The sequence below is a fragment of the Urtica dioica genome, chromosome 5 (assembly GCF_054948205.1).
Source record: "Urtica dioica subsp. dioica isolate 48M chromosome 5, U.dioica_male_clone48M_v1_H2, whole genome shotgun sequence".
Classification (NCBI taxonomy): domain Eukaryota; kingdom Viridiplantae; phylum Streptophyta; class Magnoliopsida; order Rosales; family Urticaceae; genus Urtica; species Urtica dioica.
In genome coordinates this window covers 40,303,311-40,326,498 of record NC_142760.1, presented here as the reverse complement: position 1 = coordinate 40,326,498, position 23,188 = coordinate 40,303,311, and the positions used below count along the sequence as shown (strand labels likewise).

The 23,188-nt window shown below is 34.5% G+C and overlaps 4 protein-coding genes across 4 annotated transcripts; 2 read left to right on the top strand and 2 right to left on the bottom strand.

Annotated features, from left to right (window-relative positions):
- Nucleotides 1-2,880: 2,880 nt before the first annotated feature.
- Nucleotides 2,881-5,205, top strand: LOC149398482 (uncharacterized). The gene is made up of 4 exons (XM_089613974.1): nucleotides 2,881-3,345; nucleotides 3,938-4,088; nucleotides 4,521-4,614; nucleotides 4,686-5,205. Exons 1-4 carry the CDS (start codon nucleotides 3,014-3,016, stop codon nucleotides 4,970-4,972), a joined length of 864 nt encoding a protein of 287 aa, XP_089470100.1. The 5' UTR covers nucleotides 2,881-3,013; the 3' UTR covers nucleotides 4,973-5,205.
- Nucleotides 5,206-6,248: 1,043 nt separating this feature from the next.
- Nucleotides 6,249-10,423, bottom strand: LOC149398481 (mRNA capping enzyme family protein). Its single transcript, XM_089615217.1, has 13 exons — nucleotides 10,063-10,423; nucleotides 9,532-9,671; nucleotides 9,351-9,419; nucleotides 9,161-9,232; nucleotides 8,923-9,024; nucleotides 8,342-8,398; nucleotides 7,831-7,969; nucleotides 7,576-7,640; nucleotides 7,453-7,503; nucleotides 7,289-7,351; nucleotides 7,056-7,179; nucleotides 6,888-6,949; nucleotides 6,249-6,546 (listed from the first exon to the last, which is right to left on the bottom strand). The coding sequence occupies exons 1-13, from the start codon at nucleotides 10,133-10,135 to the stop codon at nucleotides 6,457-6,459; spliced, it is 1,107 nt and encodes a 368-aa protein (XP_089471343.1). The 5' UTR covers nucleotides 10,136-10,423; the 3' UTR covers nucleotides 6,249-6,456.
- A 3,455-nt stretch (nucleotides 10,424-13,878) lies between these two features.
- BGLU41 (beta glucosidase 41) lies at nucleotides 13,879-17,256 on the bottom strand. Its single transcript, XM_089615158.1, has 13 exons — nucleotides 16,949-17,256; nucleotides 16,809-16,875; nucleotides 16,631-16,689; nucleotides 16,233-16,308; nucleotides 16,072-16,143; nucleotides 15,882-15,969; nucleotides 15,537-15,792; nucleotides 15,340-15,455; nucleotides 14,924-15,147; nucleotides 14,818-14,849; nucleotides 14,638-14,740; nucleotides 14,403-14,511; nucleotides 13,879-14,332 (listed from the first exon to the last, which is right to left on the bottom strand). The coding sequence occupies exons 1-13, from the start codon at nucleotides 17,063-17,065 to the stop codon at nucleotides 14,131-14,133; spliced, it is 1,521 nt and encodes a 506-aa protein (XP_089471284.1). The 5' UTR covers nucleotides 17,066-17,256; the 3' UTR covers nucleotides 13,879-14,130.
- A 3,688-nt stretch (nucleotides 17,257-20,944) lies between these two features.
- Nucleotides 20,945-22,951, top strand: LOC149398479 (small ribosomal subunit protein uS19m-like). Its single transcript, XM_089614008.1, has 2 exons — nucleotides 20,945-21,165; nucleotides 22,257-22,951. The coding sequence occupies exons 1-2, from the start codon at nucleotides 21,063-21,065 to the stop codon at nucleotides 22,559-22,561; spliced, it is 408 nt and encodes a 135-aa protein (XP_089470134.1). The 5' UTR covers nucleotides 20,945-21,062; the 3' UTR covers nucleotides 22,562-22,951.
- Nucleotides 22,952-23,188: the final 237 nt, after the last annotated feature.

Here is a 23,188-nt window from a genome sequence, read left to right as displayed (position 1 = left end):
TAATCCATTTAACACGACTATTAAATGGTTTAATTTAAACGGTTATGGATCTGTAAAAAAATAAACGGTCGGATTTGGATCTAGACTTCAAACACGATTAATAAATGGTCGGATTTGGTTCTAACAATTATTTATGCAAACACGATTAACACGACACGATTACGACACGAACACGAAATTGCCACCCCTAATCTTCGGGCGAAGGGCATTTTCGTCTTTTTACTATTGAGTATCGTCTTTGTGTTTTTCCAGAAACCTGGCTATGTTCAGAATTGATTATTAGGACCTAATTGTCATTCTTTCGTTTAGGTCCCGAGCAAAATACTTTTTTCGATCGTTCGATAGTTTAAAGTCGCACGTTCCTGAAACAAGGTGAGAATAATCTCACTACAATACGGATTAGTTTAAAATTAATTATGATGAGTGTTTGATCTGAATTGGTTAATACGTTTTATATGATTGATTGTGTGATTTTTCTTATGTGCGTGTATATGTGTTATTGAGTGAATTGTGATTATTATGTTATGCTTGTGATGATGAATTTATGTATGAGTTTAGTACAACTTTGACATAACATGTTCTAATTATTAGCATGTTTTATTTATGTTTATGTCATATGTCATCTTTGTACGTAACACAACTAATCAAGTGATAAGATAAGTAAGAGAGTCGTACCGCCTCGAACTATGGAGGTATTAAGAGAATTCTCTCGAGCCGACCTACGGGCTCATAAAGGGAGTTTTCTCATATGATATGTTTATTAGATGGTGCGAACTATGGGAGGTCGCAGCCCCGTAGTTCGTTTCCAAAGTGTACACTGAAATTGGTACGACTACTCTAGGGGCACCCCGAATAAAATATGATAAGATTTATGATACGAAAGACCATGACACCGTTAGAACTAAAACACTAATTAATCGGTCATGCATTGCATTACTCATCTCTTTTTGTGAGTCATAGTTATTCTCGCTGGGCGTTAGCTCATATTATGTGTATTCGTCCGTATTGTATGTAATCAACAAATGAACAAGTGAGGAGGGTGGATCAGTGGCATTCGATGGCTAAGGGGTTGGGTTGTGGTTCCGCTCACTTATTTAAAAGACTTCCGCTACGAAATTTTCTAAACACTCGGTTTGAGATTTTTATGCTTAAGATATTTTCCAAGTTTAATTAGTTTTGAAAAACCGAAGTTAAATTTTTATGGTTTTATTTCCGTTGAATATTCCAACCATCTACTTTAGTTTGGGATTCCGAATTAAGTATTTCTCTTATATTCATAAAATATTTTTGTAAGATTTCAAATGTTGGTTATTTTCAAAGATTGTTTTATTTTAAAGTCAAAACTTTATAAATTTAAACGATGTTTAAAAAAAAATTATCCACTATTTTTTTTTCTAAGTAAGAGAATTAAGATAAGTATGACGGTCCGGAAATCCGGGTCGTCACAATGTTAACCCCCTCGGTTATCTACTATCTACTACAATTAACCCCCCCCCCCCCCCCCCCCCCCCCCCCCCCCCCCCCTAAGATCTTTTTGGAAAGGTCCATCGATCTTATCGCTAGCGACCATGATGAAAACGCCGCTGGGACGAAGTAACGCCGATACGTTGGCCAAGGCTAGCCGTGCTCGTTCCTCGGTGGACCACGAATAATGCAATGCAAATTAAAAAAAAAATCCATAAGAATAATTACAAAACATCCACACACACACACACACACACACACACAAAGAATAACAAAATAGACGCAAGATTATTTACTAAAGATTTATAATAAAAAAAAATTGGCTTATTTAGCAATATTTAGACTTTCGGTGTATTATTTGTTTTTGTTTTTTTGGCAAAAAAGAAAAATATTAGGTAAATGAATTGTTAGAATTTTTTTTTATTTTTTTGTCTTTCAAAATTAAGAGTAATTAACAGTAATGGGCCGTGAATTTACACTCTCTCTAATTTTTTTTATTTATTTTCTATACATTTTTTTTACCAAACAAATAAAATTGTCACGGGAAAAATTAGATCTATATTCCTCTCCATTGTGGTCCGTAACATCTTGTTTATAACCTTTTTCATTTTAAATGAATTTAATGATGTTTTTTTTTATCGTGTTGCTTTTGAAATTTCAATAGGTATTATAATATGGTAAAATTTCACTGGTTTTGCTACGTAATGCTGATTAGCTCAAATCAAAGTAATGATTATTCCGTGGAATAATAATTCTATTATTTAAAAATAAACCAAACATAAGAATATTGTGTTTGGTAGTTAACTCAAAAAGTTTTTTGTTTTCTGTTTTCTAATTTTTGTAGTTGTATTGAAAAACTGTTTTGTAGTTGTTTTCAAAAAGTTGTTTGGTACAGTTTTCATTTTTGTTTTTGAGAAAGTTAAAAAACTGAAAAAAGTGTTTGGTATAGTTTTCATTTTTGTTTTTGAAAGAATGAAAACAGAAGATGAGGAGAAAGAGGAGAGAAGAGAATAAATTTTTTTTCAAAAACACATTTTATTTGTTTTCAGTTTTCTTTACTTTTTTCCAAAACAACTTCAAAATTTTTTGAAATTTTTTTCCGAAAACACTTTACCAAACATGTTTTCAATTTTTTCAACTCAAAAACTAAAAAACAGTTTTTGAGTTGCTTACCAAACATGCCTTAAGGTTTATGAATCAATTCTATTCCCTACCTTTATTTTGTCCCTAACCAAATATACGAGCGCAACAATTCAAGGACAAAATGTTATCAAGTATCGAAATTTTGGATAGGAACAATCGCTTGTCCTTTATATAAAATATAAATTTATATTTATTTATAGTGGGGAAATAAATAATGAAATTACTCAAGACTTCGGAAGGAAGGAAACAATCGCTTGTCGTTTATATAAAATTAATTTATATTTATTTATACTTTATATGCCTCGCAAAGAGAGTGACGAATAAAATTCACGTCCATCAGAATTTCGAAAGCTCAGATATTCTTCACACGACTCGAACAAAAGCTAGGGTTTCATCGTTCACTGCCATGGGAGGAGGAGCAACAGCAACCATGCAATCCGCTTCTAAGGTCGCCGGACTCACCGGCGGCGTCCTCCACGCCGGCCTCCGTGGCTCCGCCGCGCCGGCCGCCGCGGAGAAGGCCGTGCGGAAGTCTTCGATTCCGGTCTCGGCGACACTTTCGTCTTCTTCCCGAAGCGTAGCTGACGTGGCGGCGATCCAGAAGCCGGCGTGGGAGTTCGCCGGCGGCGTCGAGGACGATCTGGCCGGAGAGGCGATGCCTAGGGTTGTGTTCGCTGGGGTTGCGAGCCGTGATGAGGCCAAGGAAGCCACTCTCGAATTGAAGGATGCTTTGGACAAGTATGAATCGCGTATATCTTATTGAATTTCTGAAATGGTGTTATGTTGTTCATGATTTGTGTGTATTGTCGGAATCAGGAACTTAGAAATTCGTAGAAATTTTCACCAAGATAGGGCTTTAATTTGGGGCTAGTAGTGGATTAGGTTTTAATATGGGTTGAACGAAGTTTCGAGGGTCAAAGATAGCTTTAGTTCATCATGATTACCATACAAAATGGAGTAGCTTATATTTTTTATCATATTTTTTGCTTTTTATTGAAGAAATTGTTTTAGGTTAGCAAAGCATTTTGGTTGGTTTTGTTGTATAGTCATGTTACGAGGTTCATGTGTTTGAACTCTCTGAATATTAAGATAGCTCTGTTTTTAAGGTTAGAAAGTTGTTTATTGTGAAAAAAAATGGCTAAGTCTTTGGAGTTCATTAAAATACATATACTTTTCTGGGTTCTTAGGTCGAGTTAAAAAAATTAATTTAAAAAACCTAAGATGACGAATTTTAAGTTCATATCTGTTCTTACCCTGATAGGATTTGGGCATTGGTCAATATAGAAACAGAGTTTTATTCTCTTCTCATGGAACTCATTGTTTTTTATAGGATATATTTGTCTCCGACTGAATCCAAGGACCTATCTGATCTGTCTCTCATTTCGAAATCTGATGCGGAGAAAAAATCTAATGGAACTATTACCGTTTCGAATCACGTGTTGACGGCGTTCAAACTTTTGAGTTCAAGCTCTGAAGCTCAGGTATTTACTTTTCCTTTCTAGGTCCATTTTATTTATTAGCTTAAAAACTAGGTTATAAACGGAAATGGCTGAACATTTATGCTGTGGCATGTTGGTCTTTAAACTAGTTTTATAAACAAAATGATCATCAAAGATTCAGACTATTTATTTTGTAGTTTTACTTCATTTACATACAAATGTAAAACTATTTTTTTTTTTCAATAAATCCAACACCGAAACATAAAGCATGTTCAAACTTGAATAACTTGTAATTTCAAAGAGTTTCATTAAAAACACAAATTTATTATAACGATCCAAATCTGTTAATTTTTATTTATTGTTAAGTCTTTTTTTTTTTACAAACTTATCGAGCTATTTGACTTGGCGAAGATGTCATTCAGTACTTAAAACCCTAAAAACGAATCTCGTCTTTGCTTTTGTTCGTGTTTTCAGGACGTTGTGGCTTCCATTGCCTCTGACAAGAACGTATGGAACGCTGCTCTGAGCAATCCCGTGCTCCAAGATTTCATACAATCTAACAAGAACAGTGAGTGTTTAATCTTGAATAACATCTTGTTCTTCATTGTATCGATACATGCTAAAAAAAACCGGCTACAGATGTGGAGTTTCATGAGCCACTTATCCCTGAGAAGACTGAGGATGATAATGACTCATCAGCAAAGCTACCCGAGGCGAAAGAGTCGGGGTCTTGGTTCAAGGGAATGTTTGAAAAAGCCAAGCTCTCAACGGTCAACGTGGTCAATCGTCTCTCGAGTAAGTTTCAAGACATATTTGATCCGTCGGACGAAAAAAAGGGTGAGAAAGACGGGAGCTTCGAGATCGCACGTTCAATCATAGGATTGGCCACAATGGTCATCATGGTGGTGGTGTTCAAACGCATCTAAAGGTAATTTGTCGACAACACGACCAAACTAGAATGCCATGAATGGTCTCGTTTTTTGTGTTTCTGGATTTCAAGAATGATGATGATGATGGAAAATGTGTGTTTTTTGAATAATAGCTTCTGTTTTGATGTACATAATATGCTTAGACGAAACCCATGTTTTCTCTGTTTGGTTAGACAGATGGGTTGTGGTTATGATGATGCTTATCTTAATTAACAAAGATAGTTTTCCTCCTTGTTTGCTTACCAAATGCTTATGTTTTGTTGAATATATATATATATATATATATATATATATATATATATATATATATATAGATTTTGCTTTTTCCTTCTAAAGGCATCCCCACATTATAAAATGCATTATCTGAGTAATTAAGTCACCAAAATTTTCCAATTTTTATAATTTTCCAATTACTCAAATGCTTATCTGAGTAATTAAGTCACCAAAAAAAAAAGTCACCAAAATTTTCCAATTTTTATAATTTTAAGTGAATAACTATTATGATGATGTGGTATTATTTGGACGGTTTTAGCATTCCATTTAGGGACAAAATTTAGGGATTATTTATATTATATGACATTCACACTAGTTATGGACCAAAATCAAATAAGTTCAAATTAATCCAAATCTATGACCAACTAATATTTTTACGTACAATGTGGTAGCGAAGTGCAATGTTAAAAATACGTGACGGATTTGGTGATAAAAGCGTGAAGTACGAACAAACTATTTCTAACAATCTAACAAGCAAACAATATCCGATAATACATATGTAGCAAAGAACATGTTGCGAATGTAGCTTTATGACAGAGGAGAAATTTCGAGGGTTTTTTTTCTTAACAAACAAACAAACACAAACCCCTTTCTTGGTTAGCAAGAGTTACCTGGAAGATCTAGGCTATGTTTGGAATCTTAATCAAAATTATGAAAGAAAAAAAAAATCAAAATTCTGTAATCAAATTTTAAAGAGAATAAAATGAAATTTTCATCATCAAAATCTACTAGTAATAAAGTCTCAGAAATCTTGGGTCGAGAGAATTGGGAGAATTCGAATTCTTCATGACGAAAAAGGAAGAAACTGAGTTTGATGGCGACCAAGAATGAGAAGTTTTCTCCGAAATATGTGTCGCGAGACAGATTCAAGGAGAGCAGGCCTTCTCAAGATGAACCCTAATTTTAATATTACATTTTCTCTTTAAGTTCTATTTCCCTTGAATTTCGTTTTAATCTTAAAAAAAAAAAAAAAAAAATTACAAAGGACACCATAAAAGAGTTTTTAAGGTTCCAACTTCCGGCATGGAAAAAGAATTCCACTTATAGCCTCCCTTCTCGAAAAGTAGTGGGGAGGGCAAGAAAATGATAGGATACACTTCAATACAGTCTTATTTCATCAAAACCTACAAAATTGAATGGTTTATTATACATAAAATCCTATGATCCTCAAAAATTCTTCAAAAGACAACATTCCGTCCATAGACGAGTTAACGGACAAACGTGATGTCCTCTTTCGCTATATTCAGTTGTCCCCTCTCTCGCTTCTCATTCGTCCGTGTCGGATTGGGCTGGCCTCGCTGAAACACAACATAATAGACATTACCTCCAAAATCTTCTTTCAAACTTAATCCCACCAATAAGTTATTTCTTATTTATTTATTCCATAATAACTCATTTTACAGCAATTTTTTTTTTGTTGTCTTTGACTTTTGTTTTTCCATTGTTTACAGTTTCATTTAGAATAATATATCAAAATCGTCTGAGAAAGAAAATAGTTATTCATATAAGGTTTGAAAATGGGAGATATTCTAAGAAAGTAACTGTTGAATTTTACCCATAATATATGTATACAATAATAAGAAGGTAATTTAATCGTTGCGATTTTGCAGAGAAAAAAAAAATGGATTTGAGAAAGCACCTTTCTCAGCACAAAAGCCAAGTAGAGATAGGCGACTTCCCATTCATCCGGCGATAAGGTGCCTAAAAAACAACAAAGGAAATATAAATAAATGAATAATAAATAATAATTAGGGATTGCTTTTGCTTGATTCCAACATTTTTACAGCGAGTTAAATATAAATCTTACCTTGATCTTGGTTACCGTCGCCCAAGGCACCGAGTCGCCTCATGAGCTCAATGTAATCGGCCCTTTTCATGTACTCGTTGACAAATTCGTGTGAGTTCTTCACGGAAACTAGCTCCAAATCGTACTGTAAAAGAGCCAATAAACCCAACTAGTTATACCACGGATACATTTTAGCAATCTTTCGTTCGTATATGTTTAGAATATATTCCATTTTCAAGCCAAGATTGCCACACCTCTTCTGCTAAGGATTTGAATACGTGAAACGGGACAATCCATTCAGGGCAGTCAACAGCATCCTGTGCCGAGCATCATCAACGAAAATTAAAAAAAAATATATATATATATATATATACACGAGGAATAAATAAATCAATAATAAAAAATAAAAAAAGCATACCTCTAGGTGAAACTTGTACTTGATGCCAAATGGGCTAGACTTTTTAAATTTCTGAAAGCAGAATAAGCGTCTCAGCTACTTCAAAACCGTAAAAACAGACCAAAAAAAAAAAAAAAAATTCACCTTTTCGGTGAATTCCTCGTCAAAGCGTATCCAATAGACGCTATTACCAAAGGCCAAACCATCAACTGCGATTTCCAACAATGAAAGCGTTCTTATTTACACACTAATACACCTTCTACGTATTCTATGTTAACCCCCTCGATTATCTACTATTTACTACAATTAACCCCCCCACCCCTAAGATCTTTTTGGAAAGGTCCATCGATCTTATCGCTAGCGACCATGATGAATAACAAGTAAAAAATTGGTTTAAACCTTCTCGAAGCTTCTTAACAATCACATTGGCGTCTGGCATTGTCCCGATAAAAACGCCGCCGGGACGAAGTAACGCCGATACGTTGGCCAAGGCTCGCCGTGCTCGTTCCTCGGTGGACCACGAATAATGCAACGCAAACTAAAAAAAAAATCCATAAGAATAGTTACAAAACATCCACACACACACACAAAAAAAAGCTAAATAGCCAATTTAAAGTTATGAATTTGCAAAATAGTCAAGGTTTGTCTTAATTTAGTGAAATAATCAAAATGTGCATCAATCTGATTTCAAAAAAATTTTGACCCCAAGATTAATTTTTTTGAAAGTGATAAATTGCTTATAATAATCGTCTAAAAATTTTAACTTGGCTGTCAAAAAAATTTTGAAAACGTAAATTTGGATACTTTGCTGAAAAGTTGAAAGTTTGGCTATTTTGCTAATCAATAAGTTTCAAATGGCTATATATATAACAAAATACACGCAAGATTATTTACCAAATACATCACTTACCTGGCAACTGCATATATCAAACGGTCCATCCTCTGCCAGAACTTCATCCAGGCGAACCTGAAATATATGAAAGAAAAAAAATATTGACCTAGAAACTTGGGACTACTGAGACGTCTCTCGGTTGAGCTGCGAGGGCCTCGTGGGTTATATAGAAATAAAAGAATATAGACCGAGCGAGCGGTTTGACTATAACACCGGCTCAGGCCAAATTCAAAGGCTCTTTTATTTCAGAATTTTTTATTTATTTATTATTTATTCAATAAAACTAGGGTTCAGCCCCTAGGCCCGCAACTTTTGGGGATCTCAAAACCACTTACAATTGTTCCATTAGAACACGTAAGACCTGAACGCTTGACCAACATACCTTCGATTTTTTTTTTTTTTACCTTTTTTTGTTGTGCTTTGGGTTCGACGTGCACAGAAATGTTTGTCAATTTGAAAAGGCTTTGTTATTCTTATTGCCTTTGTCTCGTTTTTACGGTCACAATGCACGCATAGACTGGTAAAGTGAATCGCATCTTATCGTTTAAAAAAAAGGACGAGATATTTGGAGCCCCGTGATGTATCTAAAGGGAAATCACCTCGTAACAGTCTCCGCACATGAGACGGGCCGGGAACGAGAACTTTTTCCGGCGCTGGTGATGATCGGCATCGCCGTTATATCGCTTACGACAATCTTCTATCTGATGAACAAACATGACTATAAAAGCTGGTTTCACCATAATTCGTAGTACCAAAAAAAAAAAAAAAAAAAAAAAAAAAACTTTATCCATAACTAACGAAATAAAATGGAAAAGTAAGCAAGCCTTTAACACTTACCGATCCATCGGCTATATCGATGCCGACATAATATCCAACTTTTGCCTTGTCCCATTTTATGAGATCGCCACCCTAGCGAGCGCAACCATAATTTACATAGACCAATAAGAAAAATATAAATTTTAATCGAAGAGCACAAAATAAAAAATAAAAATAGAAAAATCAAGTCAAATCCAAACATCAACTGAACCTTGCCACAAGCGAGATCAAGAACCGCGTCTCCTCTCTTAGTATGGAGCTGAATCAACACGCTCTTTATCTGTTACACGAACACGATAAATAAAAGAAATGATTAAAAAGTGCTCAACATTGTCTTTCAACTTCAAGAGCTTAATAACAATGATATATATGTATATAATATATATAAATACCCAATTGTTGAGCTTCTTCAAATGGATGATCACACTGGCTTCTCTCTCTTCCAGAGTCTGGTTCGTCCTCGCGCTGTAATGATCGGCCACTTTACGAGCAAAGTTCTTCGTGTTCTCATCTTCCAAAAACTCCCTATCGCCTACACACAAGAATACGTAAAAACCCCCCAAAACAAAAACAAAAATATATCAGTAATTCTATTATCTCTCAGAATTCTCCACGTTTTTTGGAGCGCTACATTTTGATGGTCAAATCAATTTTGGAAGTCCCAATTTCAATGCTTTCACACAGAGCCTCAAAGTTTAAAAGCTTAGATCCAATACAACATCTCATAGCTCACAGCCACAAAGTAATAAACTTTCTCAGCTACACAAACTAATAATTAAAATCCATTTGACACAAATCAAACAGAAGATTGAAATTGACAGCAACAAGGTTGTTCCAGAGTTTCAAGAAATCCCAAAATAGATAAAAGAGGAAGAAGACAAGTAAATAAAAAAAATAAAAAATACAAAATAAATAAAAAAAACCTTCGGGATTATGTTTGATTCTGGATTGAGGCGGTCCAGGAGAAGAAGTGGACGGTGAATTTCCTCGTTTCATGGGCAATTTGTTTTTTTTTTTTTTTGTTAAATGTGGGTCGACAAAGGAAAAGAGAAAGAAAGAAGCTTTATTGTTAATTTTTTTTTTTATGATTTAATATTCGATCGAAGTGTATCGCGAAGACAGGGATGAGTGAAAGACACTAACTAGTTTTTGTTTTCTTGCTGGTTTCGGTCAGAGAGATAGAACAAAGAATCAATCAAGAATACGAGAGAGAGAGAGAGAGAGAGAGACCAAACTGCTAAACAAATTGCGACTCAGAACCTAACACTGGTTGAGTGAGACTATTGCGTTACTGTGGTCTCTTACGTATCCGATTATTTTCGTTGGCAATGAAGCGAGTGACGAGTATGTCGTTTTACATAATTTCATGTCGTTTTTAGTGATTCAGCTGCCAAACCTAAATAACTTGTTTAGCTTATAATCTAACTATAAATGATAAATATACTTAATTAAATTTTACGAAATGAAACATTTTCAGATTATAAACTAGTTTTTTTTTTTAATAGAACAACTTTTTTAAGTTAGAAATTATTCTTCTTAAGTAGTGTTTAGAAGATTTTACTAAAAGCATATGGTATAAATTAATAATTTGAGGACTAATTTATTTTTTTAATTATTTTATAGAGAAAAATTATAAAAACATGAATAATTATGAACGATTTGCGCTAATAACCTAAATAAATAAATCTCACTTAATATACTCAAATTGTAAACAGACATGTACATTACATAATTTATCTGTATTTATTGCCAATTTGTGGCAAGTAATCAAGCGGGCGGGCTCCAATTATCAATTCAAAACTGAAATGTTTAGACGGATTACTGTAGATATAATATCGGTTATTTATTTTTTTAAATTGCAGCTAAGATAAATGAGAAATTGATGCTCAAAATATATTGAAAAATATCAAAAATTATGAAAGAAAAAAAGACATGTTATGTTTGGCTGTACACATGCAAAAATCTCACATGGATTTGGCACGTAGATTTTGGAGAGATGTGCATCAAAGTCACAAATTCGGCTCCAAATTGCAAATGAGTCACGACGAAAAAAGGTGTTGCATAGATGTCACTTTGATAAAAAAATATGACCAAAATACCCTTACGCAAATTTCAAAGTAGACTCGCAGTCAAATATTTCAAAAAAAAGTAGACTCACAGAAGAAATTACAAAAAGTAGACTCGCAGTCAAATATTTCGAAAAAAAAATAGACTCACAGAACAAATTACAAAAAGTAGACTCACAGTCAAATATTTCAAAAAAAAAAGTAGACTCCTTTCGAACACGAGACCGCCGCCGCTGCTTCCGAGCAGGACGTCCATCGCCATCGCGTTCCCGGCCAGCATCACGCTCGCCGCCGCTACTCCGATGTCCCTCAGGGACGCCTTCACGGCCGAGCACGGCTTCGTCGCCGCCTCCTCCTCGCGATTCTTAGATCTAGATCTAAGAATCGCGCCGGATTCCGGGTTCACGCTCGACGAGGTCGCACGGTTCTGCAGATCCACTCCATCTCCGAACGCCGTCGCCTTCGCTCGCACCCCTGGACGCTCCGGCGCGACTCGGCCGCCAGCCTCCTTCTCCGGCGGGCTGGTCTGCGCGGTCTGCAGAACCCGCTCCACCATCCTCGTGAGTTAAGCGAATTTTACGTTCGAATCGCACTGAATCTCATCGAATCTCCGCCGGAACCAGCCTCTTTTGTAGGTGAGGGTAATTTAGACTTTCTATAGGTGACAAAAATGCAAATAAGTGATACGGATGCAATTTTAGCAAATAAGTGACACAAATGCAAGAAATGGCTGAAGTTGTGACTTCAGCCGCAAATGCCACTAGATTTTGTAGTAGGCATGTAACCCGAGACCGAGGAAACGGGCCAGCCAAACCACCCGGCTGACCCAACGAAGCCGACCCGCAAAGACCCGACCATTTTCGGCTCTCCCCAAACCAAACCGTGGGTGTTCGACGATCGGGTTCAGTTCTTGCCCTAAATTTTCTTAACCTAATGTTTCCAACTTTCCAGTCCATTCACTTCATAGTACTACTAATATGACTTTCTGCGACTAAATCATATCTTTGTTTCTCACTCAAAGATTCTAAAATCAAATCAGAGTCCGCCGTACACCTCTGACCCCCGACGCTCACCGATGCCCAAATCGGAGAAACGATTTTCAATCGAAGATCGTAAACCAAATCAGGTTCTAATTTTTATTTTATTACAAATGTGATTTTTTTTTTACTGTTGGGTTAGGTTTATTTTTAGTTTCAAAACCAGAGGCTTGTGAATATAAATAGCCGTTTTTTTCTTTCTTGTTCATGGAGAAATACAAATAATGTGTTGTGTGTGTTTGCCTTGGTCACTCTCTGTGCAGTGATCTTGAGACGAATACCAACAACATTTGTTCTCATTAAGTTATTATTGTTCTGATATGATGTTCTCATAAGCGATTCTTGTAGTTTTTTCTTGCACATGTGAAGCTACTCTGTTATGTGCATCAACTTTTCTCATGTTAAATACCTTTATGTTATTGCTAATTGTCTGTACATTTTAATTTGTGTTGAGCATGAGAGACTAAACTGAACAAATAGGAAATATATTATTTTGATTGTATCTGTAAATTTTATTTTGTGTTGAGGATGTGTCTGCAAGGCTGTATCTAAATTCATGAAGGTACACTGAACTTGAGTTATAGTAATGATATCTCTATGTAAGGCTATCTAAAAACTCTTGTGTGTAGATTACTATTGACTTGTTGTTTTTTTTATTATTGATTTACACTTATTCACGTTACTAATATACAATAACTCGAACACACCAAGACCGCCCCAAACAAACTAATCCAAACCAATCCGTTCTTTATTGGTTCGGGTTGGTTTGGTTTCCGTATTCTAAGCGGTTCGGTTTTGGTTTAAAAATTGGCAAACTGACTATTTCGGGTTGGGTTAAACAAGAGTATAAAACCGAAAAATCTAACCCGATGTACAGGCCTATTTTGTAGTGCTTATATATAATTTTCTTGACTAAGAGTTTGGGTCCCCAAAGGCAACCCAATTTTTCCTTCATTAACTATAATATGTTAAAAACGTTTTTTTTACGTTTTAATGTGGCTTTAAGTGTGCACTAATGGGCTAAGTGTTTTAACCGTGGCATTAAGATTGGGCTAATTTTTTTAACCTTTTTATGCTTAATGTTTGTAACTCCATTCATTACGTACTTATTATTGTCGAGCATTGATGTTGCCCATTTTCAAGATTGATGTTAAGTCTATAAAAGGCCAACGGTTTCCTCAATTGGGGCGAGAAGAAGATAGCTGAAGCTAGCTTTACACACAAATAAATGTCTATACGATTCTCTCGGTTTGGTGGTAGTCTCTGACACATGTGGTATTTTGTTTGTCTCGTACGTTGTATCTTGAGAAACGGTTGCTTATGTTTTTAGCACCCAATAAAAGAGCGAGAATGCATTAAGAAAATCGTCAAACGAGCTTCAACACTCTTCATTTCCTTTTTCTAATTTTAGCTTTATCCGATTTTATTGATTTAAATTATTATTTTTGGTATTTCTATCTATTATATAGTTTTCGTTCATTATATATATATTTTTTTTTTGATCGAAGTTCATTATATATTTAAGTTATATTATTACAATTTATCTTTTATTTTCCGCTTATTATTAAGCGATATGACTAAGACTTTTTTTCTTCACTCTTTGTAGTCTTATTGTTCATGGAATATTATATATTATTAGATTATTACACTAACAATCGTTCATGGAATAGTACGATATTTTTATTTTATTTTAATCTACAGGGACTATTACAATAAATGGCCACTTTGTTCTGCATATACATAACAATTTTGTAATCTATAGATTGGTGAGTTCTCCCATCTTCATGACCTTTTTTTTTTCTTTGTTACATTTCCCATCAATGAATCAATACATTTTGTACAAAACAATTAAACAAGAGACATTTAATTTGCTCTCCTATAGCTCAACTCAAATGGTCTTGTAGCTTAGTTCACCTTTAGATGACATGAGAAATCTTCTGAACCATTGGACAGAATCTTTAGGAATCCTTGTTAGGTTGTTCTTGTAATCAACATAATAGAGTCCAAATCTCACAGTGTAGCCCAAATTCCACTCCCAATTGTCAAGCATTGACCAAACAAAATACCCTCTAATGTCACACTTATCTTCCCTGTATTTAAATTGGGATTTTGTGTTAAGCAAGTATAATGTTAATAATAATAAACACTCTTTAAAATCACCTTATAGAAGCAGATAAGTGTGACAGATAATCTTTGTGAAACTTTATCCTTTTTTGGTCCCTTAAAGCCTTGCTCAACGAACTAAAAGGTCGATTCCGATCGTCCATGCCTGTGTTTTTTTTCCCGAATAAATCGGAACAATGTTAAATAATGATTTTTCTTTTTTCTCTGAAGAGGGAAAATACGTAAATTAATTTTCTTAACTAAGAACCAAAAAAAGAATTAAGAAACTAACCATTTTCGGTGATAATTACTGGGGGATTTCCGTACTTGTCTTTGACATGGTTGGCCAACTTCCTAATCCCCCACGGTACAATTCGCAACCAACTAGAAGCTGCCTAAAAAAAGTAAATTAATTGTACTCTTAAAAAATATTTAGTAGTTAATTAGTTAACTAGAGATCCTTGGGACATACTTTTTCCCCTATTGCAATTCCTCCTTTGTATGCTTCATAAGGGAAAAAAAATATTGTTAGTACTTTAAAAAAAATAAAATAAAATAAAGTTTGCGGCGCTTTTTACGCGAAGTGACGATTGACGAGTCTGATATGGCATCTCGCAAGACGAACTTTCGGATTCGAGTCCTATCATTCCGAACGTACAATGTGGTGTAGTGATTTAGGCCAACAAAGTCTAGAGAACCCAACAAGATCTTAGATGTTGCTCGAGAAATCTTCGGCAATCTCACCCCAACAAGCCTCTTCATCGACTGAGGATAGTCACCAAGCAAAAGTGGGTCTAGAAACCTGCTTCAAAAAAATTCATGTTGGAAAAATGTAACCATATAGATTGGCTCATTTCGTCGCAATAACACTTGTTTTTTTTTTTCGTTTTCAGTTTTCGTTATTATTATTATACTTTTATTATTAACAAATTGTCAAATTATTTTTGCGAGTATTATTTGTAGTATACTGAAAAAGGGTTTTGTTTAATGTTACCATCCCGTCTCGAAATCTATGGCTCGACTCGCTGCATCGATGTCCTCTTCACTATCCGAAATCGGTTCATACCACTTGGCATCTAAGACTATCCCTACTTGGCCTTCTTGTTTCTCCTATTTATGCACCAAAATCAACAATGTTATTCATCGAAAAACTTGGTATAAATGTAATGCTTGAAATTTTTTTTTTAATACCTTGAAGTTTTTTTCGTAGCAACGATAAGCCGCAGCGTGGGACAAAAGGATGTTGTGAGCCACGATGTAGGGCTCGACGGAGGAATTTCCTTTCTTGCACAACAAGTTTCCGAGGATCGAGCATCTCCCGGGAGCTTGGATGCCTAGATCGTAGCTCTGTATTGAGAAACCATGAGGCTCGTTGAACGTAATCCAATTCTTCACTCTATTCCCAAAAGCCCTAAAGCACGTCGCCGCGTAGTGCTCGAAATCCGTTCTGTCACATGATTTGAAATTTCTTCTAAGTACCCCCAATATAAAAAAAAAATAGATTTTTTTTTATTAATTTTTATAATTGATTCTTACACAATTTGTTTGCTCAACCATCCTTCATATCTGTCCTCTAGCACTTGTGGTAAATCCCAATGGTATAGAGTCACAAAGGGTTTCATTCCTAATTGGAAAAAAGCACACGTTGGATTTCAATTCCATATCAATCATTCAATCTATTATGTTACAACATTCAAAGACAAACATGTGTAAAAAAAATAAGTACCTTTTTCAAGCAAAGCATCAATGAGCTTGTTATAGTAGCTTATCCCTTCTGGGTTTGGTTCTCCTGTGCCATCTGTTGAAAAGGAAGTAATTAGTTACTATGAAACAAAAAAAAAAAAAAAATTATTGGTGTCATTTTGGCTTGGAAAAAAATGATCTTACTTGGAAAAATTCTTGACCATGAAATTGAGAATCTGTAAGCATCCATTCCCAAATCCTTCATCAAGTCTATGTCACTCTACATTTAGAATTGTAAAAGCATTTCTTCAGTTATTGATATAATAATATGTTGGATTATGACATTGACTTTTCTAAGAATATTAGGTTGGTGACACATCATCCTCCTCAGGTCATCCTCATCTCCTTATTAAAACTGCTTTTCTTGTTCTTGTTGTTTCTTATTTTCACAATGATAGGTTCTCTATAGATTCTCTTGTTCTTAATACATCCACTTGATTGTTAAATCGCAGATTTCATTTGAATTCGACAAAAAAACTTATATTCCAAGTAATCACAGAAATCATGGTTGTGACATAAATCAAAGCTTTAGATTAAAGTACCTCAAATCTATGGTATTGATCAACAGTTGTGTCTGCATTACTGAAGTCTAAAATCCTCCCTGTTAGCCCAGAAATTAAAAAAATATATATATATAAAAAAAATAAAATAAAAAATAGAAAATAAGCCTTCCTATTAAGGCACTGCAAAAAAAAATAATAAAAAAAAATAAAATCACACCTGGCAGTTTTGTGAATGTGTCCCATATGTTAGGCCCTTTATTTCCTTCATTTGCAGCTCCTTCAAACTATACAAAGTATTTCAATTTTTTATTTTAAAAGTATAAAATACTATTACGATATATATTCACAATCTGTTACCTGATAAGCTGAAGAAGCAGTTCCAAAAATGAAGCCATCTGGGAAATCAATTTTGCTAAGAGACTCAACACTTGTGATGATTGTAAGCAATAAAGAGATCCCAATGATAAGTTTCATGTTGCTGAATCTTCAGAAACTTAATTAGCTTTGTTGTTCTCAATAATCTTAGATATATACATATGTGTATACAAGAGAAAGAGAATGAATTATCTTAGCCGTAAAGCTTAAGAGAGCTTTTTTGTTTCATTTACAAGAATAGATTGGCAAACATTGGTCCTCTCTTTGCCTTATAAAGGTAGAAGACTTGAGAGAGTTTACCGTTTATTATGGTCTTTTGTTTTTTATTGGCATAAGTTAAGATACCAATTTTGGGGTTAAGGAAAAACACTTGACTTTGACAGATAGAAGATGAAAACAAAGTTATGTTTTTTACTCAAATAGTCCCTAAGCTATTAGTGTTGTACCAATTTAGTCCATGAATTAAAGTTTTGGACTAACTAATCATGTACTGTGTAAAGTAGTCTCACCCGAGGTTTAAAATATAGTTGGTATCTCTCAGTATATACCTGAAATTACTTTTTCTCAGTAAGAAAAAATTAACAATAACGGTATCTTGGTGGTATTTAGATGATTTTGTTTTAGTAATTAGATGGTTTTTTTTTTTTTTTTTTTTAATTTGAACATGTCTGTGTTTTGTTGCTACACACTTTGTTGTTAGAGCAACTTCAATGCTAGAAGATGTTTATATATAACACATCATAAAAAATAATATATTTTTATTACTTTTATGTCATATTTTTACAAAACGGAAAAGCTTTGTGACACGGGCCACGACAGGGAACGATCCATACATATTTTGACACGTGGCAGCACAGTGCCACGTGTCAAAATATGTGTGGATCGTTCCCTGGTCGTGGCCCGTGATGATTAGCAACGCTCTTTACAAAATGATCCAATACAAGCATCATTAAAAGTTGCCCATTTATTATTTTAATATATTTTATTTATTATTCATTAATTTTATCTTCACTTTATATACATTTATAAATAAAATATTAATGAGCATTGATGTCATATTTGAGCACTATTGCTCCAATGATTATTGGACTATAAGGTACTCACAATGCAATAACAATTCGAGATGATATCCAGATAAGCTCCACTTAAACATGAACATTCTCCATTAGAATCGCTCTTAATTGCTGTTTTGTAATAAATTTATTCCGTTAGCACTGAGAATTTAAATCAAATTGTTATTTTTTTGTTTACCAAAACCACAATGTTTTGTTTGTCTTGCTGTTCACAATTCGAGTGCTATTTTTGTTGTACTTTGAATACTAATTCTTAATATGATTTGGACTTTTGAGTTCGATATCTTTATAAGCACTTAAAAAAAAATATATATGAAATAGTAAAATAGTTACCTTCAATGAAAATTATAGTTCAATTATTCAAACATAAAAAAAAATAGTTTAATTCATGTTTATGTCTTCATAATACGGCGCATGCGTCTTACTTGAGTTTGAGCTATTTTCTTAATGTTTAGAAATTCCCGACTAAAATTTTAATGTAGGGAGTTTAAATAAGTTATGTGTAGCGATGACAATTTTACCCATATACACACGTACCCGCAAGACCCCTACGGTCTTATCTAAATAAATGGGTAATTGATAGGGTACGGGTATTACCCATTAAAATTATATGAGTATGAGTAGGGTATGGTTTTTAAGTACCCTACCCAAGACCCTACCTATAACTTATCTGTTTAAAATTATTATTATATTTTTATGATTATTAAACAAATTTTAGTGTACACAATTATTAATTTAAGTATTTTTTTAGATTTATATAAGCACTGTAATTTCCTTTTGGAAAATTGCCAAAAGTATGACTAAATTAAGGCCAATTTCCATTTTCCTACTTTTTTCAAAAATTTACCAAACCAGGACCGGTCAAAAAAAAGTCAAATGAGAGATACACAAAATTCTACCTATTGTACCATCATACTAATTACCAACCTACAATCTTCCCCAATAAAATCTCTTATTTTTTTCTCTTTTTTTCTATTTTCCCGTTCAACCCATCGAGAAAAAGAATTTTTTTTTTTAATAGTCCTAATTTGATAAATTTTTGAAAAAAAAAAAATGGAAATGTACCTTAATTTAAGAGATTTGTAAACAAGTAGCCACTTAGTGAGGGGTCTTCTAAAATAATAGCCAAGGTTTGCGTTTTATTAATAAATTAGCCAAAATAAAATATTGTACCTAAAATACCCTTCCCAATTAACCAATTCTGTTTCTCCAGCGACGCACACGAATCATATGTTCAGAAGAACTCCGCCTTTATCTTGGCGTTCGGAGCTCCGTCGTCGTCTCCGGCGTTCGGAGCTCCGTCGTCGTCTCCGGCGTTCGGTCAACGAAGGGCTTCCAAGCCATTGAAGAAGATCTAGACCTCGATCGACTTCATCTCCAACTCGCCGCCGCTGATTCCGACTTCCGAGTCGACTCAGCCAAAGCTTCTGTTTCATTCACATGGCTGCGAGGAAAATCTCGAAATCCGATAAAGCTCGCCGATATGCTGATGGCGACGATGTCCGACTGAGCATGATGCCGATCTCGATCGCGATTCACTCCGATTCGAGATTTAGATTCCACGTCTCTCGCAACTGTGATTTCTCTTATCTTCGTTCTCTTCCTCCTCCTCGTCTTCTTCGTTCCGGCTTCGCGTCATCATCATCACGGCCACGGCTACGCTCACAGACATGCCGGTGGTTGCTGCGGCGGAGAGGCCAAAGGTAACTATAATTCCAAGGCCTGACTGAGGGAAAATCTTGTGACGAGATTCGTGGTTTAGTTACACATCACTATTGGGCTTTTTATACAGAAATTTATGGTGTTTGGAAAGTCTCCTAATTTGACTGATTGTTTTAGTTTAGAAATGTCTGTAGGCTAAGACTCGCCGTCCAATTTTAATATTATTTGGGACCCTTTTTGGTGTGTGGAATTGAGTCATTCATTTGCGTTGGAATTTTTTTTTTCTATCCAGTAATTTATTAGTTGAATTATTGCCTTGAGAGAGAATGGTTTTGGAATTTTAATGATTAAATGTGAATGTCTTTCATTTGATTAGTCGTTAATTTGAATTTTCTGATCCGGAAGCACATTGTGGATCAGAACTTTTGAATTTTTGTTATATTTATTGTTAAAATATGTAGTATATTGGATTTACTGTTATATTTACCATAGAAACGAATGATTTACTCAATGATTAATATGATTTACTGTCGGATTTACTGTTCTCGATTGTTCACGAAAATAATTAGTAAATCGTATTTACTGTTATATTACCTAGTCCTCATCTCTGATACTTTTTCTGTTAGATTAACTAGAAAATGTTATGGTAAATAAGATTTAATATTGTTCTTTTTACGGTAAATAAGATTTACTATTGTTCTTGTTACGGTAAATAAGATTTACTATTGTTCTTGTTACGGTAAATAAGATTTAGTGTTGTTCTTGTTACGGTAAATAAGATTTAGTGTTGTTCTTGTTACGGTAAATAAGATTTAGTGTTGTTCTTGTTACGGTGAATAAGATTTATTGTTGTTCTTGTTACGGTGAATAACATTTATTGTTTTTTCTTGTTACGGTAAATAAGATTCACTATTGTTCTTGTTATAAATAAGATTTACTGTTATTCTTTTTACGACAAATAAGATTTACGGTAGTTTTTGTTATTGTTAATTAGATTTACTAATTTTTTTTTGTTATGGATGATATTATTTACTATGATAGTTAATAATATTAACTTAAGGGTATTATTGGAATATTGGAATGTTGTCATGATAAATTGACTATTTTCTTAAATATATCAATAGTTGGGCTATAATTTTAAAATATGGATGTTGTTTTGACTAGTTGTTTAGCCGGCCCTTAATTTAATTTAGTCATGTCCCTTTCCTTTTTGTTTTTTCCTTTCTTGTTATTAAGCATTACGATCACATTCACACCCACGCTGGGCTGGACTGGACTGGGCTCTCTTTCTCTCTCTTCCTCAAAGAACAAAACCCTTACCGCTTTCTTTTCTCAAATCGCCGGCGAGCCAGACGACCGCCATGGCGGCGTTGAAATCATACCACGCCGCCGCAAAGGCGACGGATACGGCGGCGCGTGGCATACTTCTCAGTCGCCTCTTCTCAACCTCCGCCGCTCCCTCCGGTATGTCCTCTTTCTCTCTATTATAAATTTGACTGTTCATTGTTCTTTTTATTCATTCAATTTTGTTTTGTTATTCGATCCAATAGTCTTCGCTCAATTTCAGAAACAATCTAGTGATAGGGGAATCGCTTAGTGAATACAATCTGCGCCGATTAAAGCTGTTGCGACGCATCTGAATTGTTTGATAGTTCCAATTTACATGAGTTTTTGCTAATATCTATACCTAATTTTACATTTCACAATCCGGAACTTTTAGAAGGAAACTAATTTTATTCGGTTGAATCTCGGATTATCGTTTTTCCTGTATGTAAGTTGAAAAAAAATATACAATCATACAAGTCAGCACTGCAAAGAAAGAAATATATTAATGAAACTTTTTTTTTTTATTATCAAAGCATCTGTGTTTTTCTCTGCATCATCGTCGTCCTCAGGTAAAGGAAATCAATGGATTGTGGATTTGATTTTAGTTTTGAATCGCAAGTGTCCAAGAAATAGATATAACTAAGATTGAGTTATTCAAGACTAGAACTTGCTTTGTTTATCAAGTATATTGTTGAGGAATATGTTTGGTCAGTTTGTTTATGAGGACATAGTTTTCAGCTATGGCCGGTCTTTGATGTTATTATAATGTATTTATTTTTATTATTATATATATATGTATATATTAATCTTGTTGCTGATAACCATTGGAAGGGAAGTGAACCAAGAAAGTAAATTAAACAAAAGAGGATAGTGAATTCTCTCTTTTTTTTTGTTGCCTCTCCTTCAGATACTTGAAAATTATTATTGGGTTGGTACGAGCCTATACTTTCTCAATTTTTGTCTGTAGTTTTTTCCTAAAAAAACTGAACTCTCATAGGCCAACCCTGATAGACTTTTAGACAGATAGAGAGTGAAGATTAATCTCATATTTTATTTGCTAATTAGTCCCATTACACAGGCACTTAGCTAATTAACTAACTAACAACAAGAATTTTGTCCCAGCTCAAATTGTTTTACTCATAAACTAAGCTTCCATAGCCAACCATGGACGAAAAAAATAACCTTTGTTCGAAAAACTGAGTCTTTTTTTTTTTTTACTGGAAACTCAGCACCGCCGGTACAAAGAACGATATGGAAGGACTGTTTCGTGGACGCTTTCTTGTTGAAGGCAAAGAACAAAAGAGAGCAGCTGATGAACAGGAAGATCTGGTCACGGAGATCGACGATTCTGCCGGAGTTTGTGGGCTGTACATTCCAGATCTACAACGGGAAGACCCACATGCCCTGCAAGATCACCGAGGACAAAGTCGGCCACAAGTTCGGTGAGTTTGCGATGACTCGACATCGCAAAGTTCGGGTCCAAAACACCAAGTCCTTGCCCCAGGGAAAGAAGCAGGCTAAGGGCAAGAAGTGATCGAAGAAAAAAGGAACAGAATAAGAAAGTCTAGAAATCGAAATCCGACTTTTGTAGGTTATTATTGCTGACAGAGAGTAGAACAACTAAATTTTCATATGTATGTTATCTTATTGTTGGTTTTTTTTTTTTTTTTTTGACCCTTTTGAGGATTTGTGTTTTGTACTCCAGTCCAAGGATAAAAGAAATTGCAAAAAGCCGGCCATTTTTTTATTTTTTGTATTTTTTTTTCACCGCTACTCATGTGCAAGTGAACGTCCGTGATTTATTTTCTGTGTCTTCATGGAATTTCAGCAATTTTTCAGTATTTTCGGCGAAAGCATGGTGTGCCGGTGAATTTTGGCTTGTATTTCCATCTATCAAATTGAATCATCTGTCAATTATCGACAATCATCTGTCAATCATCTGCCAAATTGAATTCAGGTTTTCTCGGGGGTTTTTCGGTCTCAATCGTTTTGTTTTGTTTTTAGGAAAGAGACTGGCTTGGTTTTTACTTGAGCGTAGTTGTCTTTTTATCTTGTGATAAAACATAAAATGGGGGACTGAGGGAGGGATTTCTTATTTGTTTTGAATTCAAGTTTTCTTAATGGTATTTCAACTCTTAGTTGGTTTGGTTCGTTTTATTTT

Excerpts from the sequence above, each read along its gene's own strand:
- LOC149398479 (XM_089614008.1), top strand. The coding sequence starts at position 21,063 with ATGGCGGCGTTGAAATCATACCACGCCGCCGCAAAGGCGACGGATACG. Across the intron at positions 21,166-22,256 it reads AACCTCCGCCGCTCCCTCCG|CACCGCCGGTACAAAGAACG; the intron begins GTATGTCCTCTT and ends CTGGAAACTCAG.
- LOC149398481 (XM_089615217.1), bottom strand. The coding sequence starts at position 10,135 with ATGAAACGAGGAAATTCACCGTCCACTTCTTCTCCTGGACCGCCTCAA. Across the intron at positions 7,641-7,830 it reads TGTTAAGAAGCTTCGAGAAG|TTGATGGTTTGGCCTTTGGT; the intron begins GTTTAAACCAAT and ends TGGAAATCGCAG. Across the intron at positions 6,950-7,055 it reads CGACGGTAACCAAGATCAAG|GCACCTTATCGCCGGATGAA; the intron begins GTAAGATTTATA and ends GTTGTTTTTTAG.
- BGLU41 (XM_089615158.1), bottom strand. The coding sequence starts at position 17,065 with ATGAAACTTATCATTGGGATCTCTTTATTGCTTACAATCATCACAAGT. Across the intron at positions 16,876-16,948 it reads CTGCTTCTTCAGCTTATCAG|TTTGAAGGAGCTGCAAATGA; the intron begins GTAACAGATTGT and ends TACTTTGTATAG. Across the intron at positions 16,144-16,232 it reads ATGGTCAAGAATTTTTCCAA|ATGGCACAGGAGAACCAAAC; the intron begins GTAAGATCATTT and ends CCTTTTCAACAG.
- LOC149398482 (XM_089613974.1), top strand. The coding sequence starts at position 3,014 with ATGGGAGGAGGAGCAACAGCAACCATGCAATCCGCTTCTAAGGTCGCC. Across the intron at positions 3,346-3,937 it reads TTGAAGGATGCTTTGGACAA|GATATATTTGTCTCCGACTG; the intron begins GTATGAATCGCG and ends TGTTTTTTATAG. Across the intron at positions 4,089-4,520 it reads GTTCAAGCTCTGAAGCTCAG|GACGTTGTGGCTTCCATTGC; the intron begins GTATTTACTTTT and ends TCGTGTTTTCAG.